The following is a 12,966-nucleotide window of genomic DNA, read 5'->3' on the forward strand; positions in this document are numbered from 1 at the left end:
CTGAAACTTTTCAAATGTCCATTTGAGACTTCAGGTTGGGAGGGCTAATAAAGTAGACGTGTTTGTTTCTCACTCCCGTACATTTTCGATTTAAACTTTAAAGCCCATTTACTTTATTTTTGAACTAACTGACTCCTCCGGGGACGCCACGAACGAGCTGAGCAAGGCGGTGATGGTCAAACTATTGGATCAAGATTGACAGACCCCATCGGGGAAATTTAAAGGGCACATAGTTTACCTCTTTTTTATGATTTAATATTAATATTATGGTTCTTCTAAGTGTGCCAGTTTAGGTTCAGTTTAAAACACAGTTCAGATTTTTTTATTATAATGTGTTAAAAAGTGTCATGTTGGGGGCGTGTCCACAGTTCGCTGATTTAGGGGTGTGTTGCTTCACATGTAAATTAGTTTCGGCTTCCCGCCCACGTAACAAGGGGGCGGGGCCATGAGCTCACCCGCTCTGTGTTTGCAACAGAGTCTGACAGGAAAACTCAGAGGAGAGAGAGGATCACCATTCAGTTGTACATGTACGACTCTGACACAGACCAAGCAGAGAGTACAAAATCATTTGTGTCTTTGTACAGTTTTACAGCCAACTGTGTGCTAGTTTCAAGTACCAAGCTTGTACACAGAAACTAATAACCACACACACTGAATTAACTTTGACTGAGGCACGGGATGCGCCGCTCGAAGCTGCGACACGGCACACCAGACACTCTCTGTGGCGCAGCAGAAACATGAAGTGTCCCGAATCGTCGCGCCACGGCGCCCAGCCGTCGTCTTGAGTGTACCCTAATAGAAACCTATGTTTAGAATTCTAAAACGCATGCTAGTTAAGATCACAGGGAGCTTCTGGGATCACGAGAAATGCATACGGCTGAAGTATAAGGTAGACTCAATGAGAAGTACACATGTTTGCAAACCTACCTAAAGATACAACCAATAATTCCGATTAGAGCAATAATGTGGAGAATACTGCTCTTGTGTTGAGCCCAATGAGCCTTGCATCTAAAAATAGAGCTAGGGTGTTCCTTTAGTGATATCGCTTCGACTCACGCTGAAAAAGGCGGACGTGAATCAACAAACTGAGGATATGGTGACGCGCCTGTCAATCAATATTGGTGGGCGGGGGGACCGCTCTCCTACGTAAAGTTGCGGTCGGTTTGAAAACCGCTCCAATTGGTCCACCATTTTTTATGTTGTTTATTTGAAGAAAAAAAAAAAAGCACTAGGTGTGCTTATATCACCCCAATATGACGGTCTATACACCATACATGCACATATGTCTGTCCAAACAGCTTGAAAAGTACATTTTTTACCATAGGTGCCCTTTAAATTTTTGCATATTTATTTGTTTATAATATTTAGTGTGGATTATAATATAAGAAACAGACAGATTAACTCTTTGTCATGGAGCATATTTCTAATAATAAGCTTGAAAAGTTGTCTGTAGCAGGGTGGTGCTGACGTCAGAATTTAGTCAGATTAGATGAGAAACTGAAGTATAAGGTGACGTCAAAAAAACAGTTAATCCATTTAGGCGGAAGTAATAAACTGCAAGCTTTGGATGTTTATATTTTATAAATGTGAATTGTGTCACTGTTTTGAAGCACACCAGCTTATAGACATCATTAAGACTAACATACTAATATGAACATCTAAAAAACTTTTATTTTAATTTCAAGGGACCTTTAACAGATATCTTTGACCCTTTTCAAAGAAACGGTTGATTTTACCTTGAGACTCTCTAGTTTGAGTCCAGGCACGGAAGCCCTCAGAGACACCGGTAGAGTCTGAAAAGGGCTCTGTGTGAAAAACAGCACTTTGAGGCCCAAATCAGTGGCAGCTGTGACCGCTGCGAGAAACAACACAGACCTGCTGGTATTTACATCCCCGAGCACCAGCGTGTTGCCTTCTATATCAAAGGGAAATATTAAATCACGGGTTCCTGACGCAAACCGTCTGAAAACGACTCCTAAAACATCAGCCATAACACTTACGGCAATTATTAATTTTAATGTACGTACAGTACGACTTTTAACATCCACAGCATAATCGTGAAGAAGACAACTCACTAGTCTTTTTTTCTCCCGCGTAACTGACGTCAACTGCCGTGCTGCTGAAACGACGGATCCGATTGGCTATCATAAAAGAGAGCTTATCGTTGATTGGTCAAGTCAAAATGTCGGTTCACATAAGTTTCAAATTATCCACGTCTTAATTGCGAAAATACAATTTTAGCGTACATTTTACGCATTAATCATGTAACAGCAATACAATACAGCATAAACAATAAAAAAGAAATAATATAAAATAGTAATAATTAAAAATAAATCCACTTCCTTTAAGGCCACACAGTGACAGCGCACTTCCCTTTAATACAAAACATAACAACCCAACAGCTGACGCGAAACATGGCGGCGGTAAACACAGACTCCAGAGCCACCGGAGAGCAAATTAAAGCCATTTTACGCCGCTGCAGGGGCCGACCGAGGCTGACAGACGCTGACCGGGCTCAGCGGAGGCTTGAATCGCGGAAAAAGTACGACGTTCGGCGGGTTTATCTGGGAGAAGCGCATCAGGTTTGGAGCGAGCTGCGCCGGCGCACGAGCCTCAGCGACGCGGGACTCGCAGAGTATTTAATCCTGCTCAATTCTGCATACGGAGAGAAATACCAGCAGAATACGGCAGGTTTGTGTCCACGCTTTATTAATGACATGCGAACACCGCATCTGATCATGCATGTGTCAGAATAACCGTGCAACGTTGGCTGAACGTGTCATTGCACAGTCCTGTTCAACTGATGCATGTGTTGACTGATGTGTGCACAACTATAGTGAGGTGAAGTTGGGTTTATAATCGCACATTCGTTCAGTGATAGCTTGTGGCACGCTCCCTATATTGTTAACAATGGTATTTTGAATATTTTGTCTCAAATCACATGTAAGCATGACCTCAAAACACCATTAGCACTATCTTTGACTGTAAACAATGTTGTACTTTGGTCATTGGCTGCTAATATGATTTAACTATTTAGAATTTCATTCATTTATTTTCTTTTTGGCTTAGTCCCTCTATTAATCTGGGGTTGCCACAGCGGAATGAACCGCCAACATGTCCAGCATATGTTTTACGCAGCGGATGCCCTTCCAGCTGCAACCCAGTACTAGGATTTGCAAATAATACCCTTCTGAAATTTTGTCATTAAAGAGAAAGTCACAATGTGCAAATATAAAACCAAATTTACCTCAATATTGGAGTTCAGTTCAACTGATGCATGTGCGCACAACTATTTTTAATACCACAAAGAATTCCTCTTACTTCTTGCAAGTGTCATTTGGTAACTTGATCCTGCAGTTGATTAAAATTTTTATATACCCTAATAGGGCTGCAGAATATTTTGCGTTAGCATTAAAATATCGAAATGTGTCAATCTACAATAGTCACATTGCAGGATCAGCAGTGTCAAGTGGGGATTATAGCTGATCAGCACCACAGTTCAGAACATGCGATTTTTGAGGTCATCGCAAAGTTTCAAATCACTTTTATTGTCACATGATCAGCAGCACGTGTACTATGATGAGTGAAGAGCTTTGGTGCATGGCTCCAGACAGTGCAAAATACAACAACATACTCCCAAAAAACAAGACAATATACAATTGGCAATGTCGACAGTAATGCATATAAGACAATGAATAGGTGTACACATAGATTGACTGTTGGTCGTAAATTATTGTTGGCAATATTATTGTAAGTTTTAAGTATTTTTAGTTTGACCTTAAAATAATTTTCATTTGGATGTGTTTTTAAGACCTGTGACTGTAAGATTTAAGCAAACTTAAACCAAGAGGTTATACTGGTATTTAAACCAAAATTACTTCTATTTAATTATTTATACAATGAAGACTTTTCACTACACAGTGTTATTTTATAGAATATTAATGAATGTCTGCACCTCATTGCTGTTAGATTACAGAGAAAACCATCAAATTAATTTGTATCTGTTCAATTGTAGATTAGATTAGATTAGATTTAACTTTATTGTCATTACACATGTACAAGTACAAGGCAACGAAATGCAGTTTAGGTCTAACCAGCAGTGCAATAGCAGCAAGTGCAGGATACAGGTATAAGTTATAAAGTGCAGTTATAGAAAAACGATGGTAATATTTACAGATGGATGTACTATGAACATTATATACAGGTTGTATTAGCTATGAATAGTAATTTACAATAAATGAATATATGTACAGGATGCTGTTAATAATCAGGAGTGTGCAGATAGATAAACAATTACAAATGTCCATGTGCAGTGGGTATGTACAGTTCAAGTAAGTGAATTAGTGCAATGAATATGTGCAAACTTTAAATGTGCAAATGTTAAATAGTGCAGTGATTGTGAGGAGTATAAGTTAGAGGAGTGTGGGGGGTGTATTGGGGGGGCAAAAGAGTCAGTGAGGGGCAGAGTTCAAAAGGGAGACAGCTCTGGGGAAAAAGCTGTTCCTCAGTCTGCTGGTTTTTGTCCGGGGGAGCCTGAAGCGCCTGCCAGAAGGCAGGAGAGAAAACAAATTGTATTGTATTTTATACAGACACTCCTACAAAATAATCCCAATGTAAAATGATGAATTCATTCCAAATAGAGTGATAAGTCATCTTCTTGTAAAATTATATTTATATTTATCGCAATATCTATCCCAGACAAACTAAATGTCACAATGTCAGCTTTTGTCCAATATCCTGCGGCCCTATACTCTCATACCCTAATGTTACCCTAATAATTAACCATGTGTTTTTACTAAAATAACACACACAAATCATGATTTTTTTTAGATAACCTGAAATTATCCATGGTTTGGTTCTTTGTTAGGGTTTGGTTAGTTATGCTGCAGTTGATTCAATTTTTGCTTTACCCTAATGATAGTTAACCACATGTTTCTACCACAAATAACACACACAAAGCATGTTTTTTTGTAAATGGCCAAAAATTAACTATGGTTCACAATTTATAAATTATATGTAAACATTCTATTTGATCATGCACGTGTCAAAATAACCGTGCAGTGTTGGCTGAATGCGTCATTGCACAGTTCAGTTTAACATTTAACCCTTTAGGGATGTTTTCATCCACTCTGGGGTGATTTTTGAGTCTTAATTTGGCAACTTTTTTTTTTTTTTTGTTTCAGCAACTGCAATGATTTTTGGTGACAAATCTTGTTTTGACATAATGCTTTGGAAATTTTAAAAAATTCAACAAAACACTCAAATTTAGCAAATTTACTACAGTAAACAATTACACACTTTACCTTTTTCCAACAGGGAATACCAGCAACAATCAAGAATAATGCATGATTATATGCTGTCATGGTTTTGCAAAAAAAAAACAAAAAAATCATTATAATAGAAGTCAATGGGGCATAAATGTCATGAACATAACGAAAGTGTTGTAAATTTGAAGAGTACACTTGTCCTTGTTTTTGTAGATAATCACAAATTAACCATGGTTCAGACTTTATCAATGTAAGCATCCTATTTAATCATGCATATGTTAAAATAACCTTGCAGTGTTGGCTGAATATGTCATTGCAGTTCAGTTCAACTGATGTATGTGTGGACTGATGTGTGCACAACTGTTTTTAATACAACAAAATTTTTCTTTTCTTTCTTGCAAGTGGTAACCTGATGTTGCCGTTGATTACTTTTTTGCTTTAATGACATTTAACCCTTGGGGATGTTTTCATCCACTCTGGGGTGATTTTGAGTCTTAGTTTGGCCACAACTTTCTCTGTGTTTCAGCAAATAGAAAGATTTTAAGTGACAAATCTTATTTTTGGCATACTTCTATTTTGGGAAAATTCAACAATTCAGTCCGGGCAAATTTAATACCCTTTCATTATGCTAATGCAGCCAACTTATGATCAAGAGTAAAAGTTACACATTTTGCCTCTTCTTAACAGGGAAAACCACCACCAATTAAGAATAATGACTGATTATATGTGTATCTATATGTGGTAGATAACCACAAATTAACCTGATGTTTCTAGAAAAAAAACTCACTTTTTTTGTGTAAATAAGCCCTGGTAAGCACAAATTATCAATCATTCTTACACTAGCCATAGTTAAACCATGGTATGGGTTATAAAACTGTTAATAAAAATCAGTATCAAGATGTAATCAATATACCACAAAAGCACATGGTTATATCTGTAATAAAACCCCATTTCTGGTTTAAACATATTTAAAAAACAGTACAGAACAGTATCTTATTAGGATATTTTTTAATTTGTAATATATTATACTCACCAGCCACTTTATTAGGAACACCCGTTCAACTGATTGTTAAGCCAAATATCTAGCCAATCACATGACAACAGTTTAATGTAGTTAGGCTAGTCGATGTGGTCAAGATGAAGTTTAATCTGCTTATTTAATTTGTGTTTTTGCACTACTGTATTCATCTATGCTTGTAATTTGTTATATATTATTTTATGCTTAAACTTCTCCCAATTAAAGCTGATGTCTTTTCTAAATTGAGCTATTTAAGTCATCTGGTGGATTTGCATTCATATCGTAATATGACAAATATTGCAATGTCAGTTTTTTCCCATGTCATGCAGTCCTAATTAGAGCAAAGGAACAGTAAAGCTGAGGCTACAATTCGAAAAGGCTCAACAAAACCGGACAATAGAAGATTTTGGAAAAGATTGATCAGAATTTGGTGTAAATGACAGAAAGCATAGGTCCATTCGGTCTTATATCAGTGGTTCAGGCTGCTGTTGGCGTAATGGATTTTTTTCTTGGCACATTTCTGTCCCTACCAAGTGACTACTTAGTACCAAGTGAAGTTTCATAAACTAATTTCGAGAGGAGCACGTGATATGATTGAGCACGACTGGCCGCTCATCTGTAATCAGTAATAATCCAATCAGAGTGATCCTAGTTTACTATAAATGGATCATTTTCTTCCTACTGCTCTATCTTCATTTGGAAGAATCCCCCCTTCCACCCTATCTCCTCCTTTTCCTCCCTTTTCTAAAGGGGGAGCTCTCGAGACCTACCTGATCTCGGATCTCCTGGTATACTTATTGACTGGGCAGGAGCCCTGGGCTCAAATATCTCCGAGCTCATGGTTCTCTCCCGGGACAGCATGCCAAACCTGCTTTAAACGCCAAGCATATCTAAATGGGAACTCTTGAAATGAGCTTTAAAATTGAACTCGCTGTCCACTAGTTTGAGAAGATTTAAGTTTTAAGACGTGATTTGATCTTCAGCTGGAATTAGACATCACAAAATGAACACACAGGGGTGTCAAAGGGGTTTAAACATCCTTTGTATGTGTGTTCATTTTGCGACGTCTGCTTCCAGTCGGATTACAAACCACGTCTCAAAGCTCAAATCTTCTCAAATTGGTTTCTTCAGCATGACTGTGAGTTCACACTATACTCCTGATCTCAGTCCAGTAAAGCAGCTTTGGGATGTGCTGGAACAGGAGATTGACATCATTACTGAGCAGCAAATCTGTAGCGAACTAGCCTATGTGATGTCAATATGTTCTAATGGCTCCGAGAAATGTGTCCAAAATCTTGTTGAATAAGATACTAAAGGGATTTTCACCCAAAAATTACAATTTACTCACTCTTTACTCTCCTTCAATTGATCCTAAATCTTTATGAGATTCTTTTTTCTGGTGACGACTTAAGAAGAAAGTTTGAAGAAAGCTGAAAACCTGTAGTCGTTAACTATGAAATTTTTTTTGTCTGTGTGCATGTTTAACAGAAGAAAGACATTTATAAAGGTTTGAAACAAGTAAAGGGTGAGTAAATGAGGACATAATTTTTATTTTTAGGTGAACTATCACTGTAAGGCTGCTCTGAAGGCCAAAAACCCAGTACTAGTTAGGCGTACCTAACAAAGTGTCCAGTGAGTGTATAATATACAGTTGACAATTTTGGTAAAAACCCAAACAAAAAACAAACAAAAAATAAATAAAACAAAACAAATCTAAAAAAAAAAAAAAGTTTTGTGGAATAACAATGAAATGACACAAGGAGCGAGTCTTTAACTACTGAAATGTATTTAATACTTTATATTAAAGGCTCTTTTGATGATGGCAGCTTAAAGACGCCTCTCATATGGAGAAGGAAGTCACATGCATCGTTCAGGTGTGAGTTTTTCACAGACTTTCACAATTTAACAACGATTTAAAAATCTTGATGGTTCTGTGGGTCTCATCAATAAAATCTGATCTTTAGTTTGTATTTTCTATTGGATTCAAGTCAGGTGATTGGCTGAGCCATTCTACAGCTTGATTTTCTTTCTCTGAAAGCATTTGAGAGTTTTCTCGGCTGTCTTTTGGATCATTGTCTTGCTGAAATGTCCATCCTGCTAATGTAGATGTTGGAATGAAGCAGCTAATATTCATTTACAGTGACGAGGCCAGAGGGTTGCTGAAGAATACTGAGAGATTTCAGCTGCTGTCTGGGCTTTCACTGCCTTTTTTACACCTCCCTTTCTTCATGTGTTCAATACTTTTCCCCTGCGTCATTTCATTTTATTACACATAACTTGATTTGTAAACTAATTAGATTTGTTTTCTTTGCATATATGGATTTCTTTGCTTGTTACCAGCATCCGAGGAAAATTTCAAGTCAACGGCAGCTTCAGAAACATATTATATCTGAGAAAAATGGTGACGTGTTCGATACTTGTTATTATTTTCCCTACTGTACATATGTCCTACTATACTAGTTGCACTGCATTTTTTAAAGAAAATAGTAGTATCATGCAAGCAGCATGACATAATGAATGTTGATCATGAGCAATTAATATTGGCAAATACAATATTATAGTATCCCACAATCCACTTCTACTTTCATTTTGACGTTATATTTAAAAATAATTCTTTTTTTTTTTATACCCTTTGGCCTTGTAAGTAAAGTCCACACAATGAGGAAAATTTGCTGTTAATTTACTCAAGTTTATCCAAGTTGTAGGTGACTCTTTCTTTTGTACACTCTCAGAAATAAAGGTACGCGAGCTTTCACTGGGGTGGTACCTTTTCAAAAGGAACACATTTGTACCTAAAAGGTCCATATTAATACCTCAAGGGTACATATTAGTACCTAAAAAGTACAAAAGTGTTCCTCTTAAATTTTTAGGTACTGATATATACTTTTGAGGGACCAATATGGACCCTTTAAGTACAAATGCGTACCTTTTGAAAAGGTACCACCCCAGTGACAACTTGTGTACCTTTATTTCTAAGAGTGTAGAATATGATTTTGAGCTCAATCTGTGGCCCTTGGTGATTCATACAGTCTCTGTCAATGTTTACCTTTTTTTTTTTCAAAATTTAATGTTATATTTAAGAAAAAAGTCGCCATCTTCAATAACCTCAGGGTGTGTAAACTAACTGTACATTCTTTTTTTGGGCGAACTCTCCCTATATATTGTTTGTTTAGTAAAACAAAAAGAGTTGATTCTTTGATTCTTTTTTTTAATGACTGGTGTAATATGTTGCATTTTGTTGTTGTGTACAGGAGGAAACCTCTTCATGAACAGTGCAGCGCTCACAGAAAAGGTGAGCTATATTTGTGCATTGATTAACTTATAATTTATTCAAAAGTAGTGTTTGTCAATATATCGTATGGAAGTTTAAGCTTGGTAGTATTAAGCTTCTTAAGTTTAATAAGGTGTATATATTTATTTGATCAAATACAGTAAACCGTTTATTTTTCAATATTTTAATACAATCTGAATCTTCAATGTCACATGATCCTTTAAAAATCATTTAATATGATGATTTTGCTGTCAAGAAACATTTCATATTATTATTATTACTATTATTAAAGTTGAAAACAGCTGTACTGTTATTTTTTTCTCCGGCAATTATGCATTTTTTCCCCTGCAGGATTCTTTGAATAAAAAGTTGAATATAATAAAGATATAATAATTTATGCCCACAGAAATATCTGTTTAAAGGCCATGCCTTAACATCATTTTTAAAAAAGGAAACAACTAATTTAGTGTTTAATGTAGTGTAAAATATGTGTATTTGAATAAAACAAGTACTATATTTTTTCCTGAAACAATTTTTATTACATTACATTATTAAAGAAATAAATGTACTGCGTAAACGTCTTGAAATGTTTCTCTTTACAGTAGTTTTCACTAATGTTTAATTTAATCAACAAAACATCTACAAACACTTGAAGTCAAAATTCTGCGCCCTCCTGTGAATTTCTTTTTTTCTTTTTTAATATTTCCCAAATAATGTTTAACAGAGCAAGGAATTTTTCACAGTATTTCCTATAATATTTTTTCTGCTTGTGAAAGTCTTATTTGTTTTATTTTAGCTAGAATTAAAGCAGTTTTTAAAAACCATTGTAAGGTCAATATTATTAGCCCCTTTAAGCAATACTGTTTCCCACAGGTTTGAAGTATACTTGCGGTGGTAGCCGGATTGAAACACACCATTTACCCACATCACATAAATACTTTATGTAACAAGCAAAAATTTATTTAATTTTTAATTTAATTTTATTTATTATGACCCTGTTATACACTGTTTCTTTTTCAATGGGTTTAAGTAAAAAAACTGTTAAAATGAATAAAGAAATCCACTATTTCTCTTACTTTTATGTTATTCAGGAGCCATGTGCACACACAGACAGGTACAATCTGCTTCTCTCTTTCAAGTTCAAAGCAAACTTGAATGCCAAAGCATTTTAGATATAAAATAGCCTGAAATTAACAGCATTTATTTAAAATAGAAATCATGTTTTTTTATATATATTTAGTAAAAATAATACCATGTCCAAGTTTGAAATGATAGTTTTTTATTTATTAAGTATTTATTTTGACTGTTATAATGTCATGTTTAATATGTCTATGAACATATACAGTGAGCATAAATAAAACCACAAGGGCTGCACAATATATCACAAAATGAATGCTCTTGCTATAATAGTATATTATATTTAATATATATTATATTAAATGTATCGCCGACATGTGTGAAAAATGACATTTATGCTTTGTTTTTTTTTTAGTTTTTTTTTTATCTAAATTCAACCAATCAGATGGGGTCATGCTATATTTATCCCCACCTCTACAGTTGTTGCTGTTCTGCTATTGGCTGGAGTGATACAAAGGAGGCCAATACAGAGCTGAAAATAAACACTAATGATGAGAGATGAATATGCCAACAGTCAGAATATCTGCTGAGGTTTTCACTCTCTCAAAGTGTTTTAAAGACTAAATGTTTTCACCTTAAAAGCGTTTTTTTAGTCCAATTTGGAATGGATTATATCTCAAAAATATCTTTTGTTTATGTTAATATCATTACATAATTTAAAAATAACATTTTTCGAAGGAAATGTTATACCGTAAGAAATTTCCTTATCGCAATACTCAACAACATCGCATGTTTTTTCCCCAGTATCGTTCAGCCCTAATTACTGCTACATGTCTTGTTGATCATTATGATGCATTTTTGCTGTTTCAAAGTCTGAATGTATTTGACATTAGTGTTTATCTGTCTGCTTTTTCCGCAGGGAAGAAAGTGTCTGCCACCAGTTTAGAGAACGTGGTGAGCTGGTATCAGAGTCACTGTCAGTCGTGTCCTCACGAGCCGGAGCTGCGGGCAGTAGAGCCCACCGTGGGTTTGTCCACGTCTGCTTTATGGCAGTGTGCGGCCGGTCACTCCTTTGTGCAGTACCTGCCCTGGCCTGCAGGGGGAGAGTCTGAGTCAGACATGGAGGACAGTGCTGTGGAGAAAGAAGAGGAGGAGAGCGTTACAGAGAGGAAGAAGAAGACCACCGTTATCAGTGAGAGAAACAACAACAAGAGGAAGAGGAGGATACAAAATCACCGAGACCTCCAGGGTATGGGAAAAATACCTTTCAGTATGTTTGTTTTTTAAAATGTTTCACTGAGTAGAATTTAGATTGAGCTGAAAATCAAATATAATGTTTTTAATGTAAAATGTTTGTTTTTTGTATAATTTATTAATGAATTATGATCTTGTTGTTATTATGTAATGCGTTTTTGTCTGTATTAATATTGCTATGAATAGTCAAATTACTGTTTGAGGATTTTAGGTTAATATTAAAGTAATTTTAAGACACATTTGCATGTTCACAGATTTTAATGATGGCTAATAGACACTAGTGACAGAAAAAATATTAAATATACATATTATTTATGTTTTCAGTTTAAATGTATTTGTATAGGGCCTATCACAATAGTGTTTAAAAGCAGCTTTACACAATAAAATACTTTTCATTGATACAGTTAAAATAAAATAGGCTTATTGAAGAAAGGATTATACTGCATGAATGTCAAGAAATGTTTCGCTTTTAAAACATTTTTGTCCATTCAACAATTTGATTTGATTTTGAACAGAATGGTCACACACATAAAAACAATAGTTCAAGCACAAATACATTTGCTTAAAATTAACAAAGCATCTACATACAGTCAAAATGATTAGCCCTGCTGTGAATTTTGTTGGTTTAACAGAGCAAGGCATTTGCTATAATATTTTTTCTGCTTGAGAAAGTCTTATTTGTTTTATTTCAGCTAGAATAAAAGCAGTTTTTAATTTTTTGAAAACCATTGTAGGGTCAATATTATTAGCCCCTTTAAGCAATACTGTTTCCCACAGGTTTGAAGTATACTTGCGGTGGTAGCCGGATTGAAACACACCATTTACCCACATCACATAAATACTTTATGTAACAAACAAAACATAATTCAATTTTTAACAATCTTTTTATTAATTATGACCCTGTTATACACTGTTTCTTTTTCAATGGGTTTAAGTAAAAAAAGACTGTTGAAATAAAGAAATCCACTATTTCTCTTACTTTTATGTTATTCAGGAGCCATGTGCACACACAGACAGAGAAAATCTGCTTCTCTCTTTCAAGTTCAAAGCAAACTTGAATGCCAAAGCATTTTAGATAT

At 35.4% G+C, this 12,966-nt stretch overlaps 2 protein-coding genes across 3 annotated transcripts in view; one reads left to right on the forward strand and one right to left on the reverse strand.

Annotated features, from left to right (window-relative positions):
- Positions 1 to 2,067, reverse strand: part of swsap1 (SWIM-type zinc finger 7 associated protein 1) — a 25,195-nt gene extending 23,128 nt beyond the window's left edge. For both annotated transcript variants that reach the window (XM_056453173.1, XM_056453172.1), the window contains exon 1: positions 1,737 to 2,067. In XM_056453173.1, coding sequence (XP_056309148.1) covers positions 1,737 to 1,991 — 255 coding nt within the window. In that variant the 5' untranslated portion in view covers positions 1,992 to 2,067. The remainder of the gene's footprint in view (positions 1 to 1,736) is intronic.
- A 325-nt stretch (positions 2,068 to 2,392) lies between these two features.
- The window catches only part of znf653 (zinc finger protein 653), a 38,618-nt gene continuing 28,044 nt past the window's right edge, over positions 2,393 to 12,966 (forward strand). The window contains exons 1-4 of the mRNA XM_056453174.1: positions 2,393 to 2,687; positions 2,752 to 2,776; positions 3,827 to 3,850; positions 11,553 to 11,882. Of these exons, the coding sequence (XP_056309149.1) occupies positions 2,415 to 2,687; positions 2,752 to 2,776; positions 3,827 to 3,850; positions 11,553 to 11,882 (652 nt within the window). The 5' untranslated portion in view covers positions 2,393 to 2,414. The remainder of the gene's footprint in view (positions 2,688 to 2,751; positions 2,777 to 3,826; positions 3,851 to 11,552; positions 11,883 to 12,966) is intronic.

The sequence above is a fragment of the Danio aesculapii genome, chromosome 3, assembly GCF_903798145.1.
Source record: "Danio aesculapii chromosome 3, fDanAes4.1, whole genome shotgun sequence".
In the NCBI taxonomy this organism is placed as follows: domain Eukaryota; kingdom Metazoa; phylum Chordata; class Actinopteri; order Cypriniformes; family Danionidae; genus Danio; species Danio aesculapii.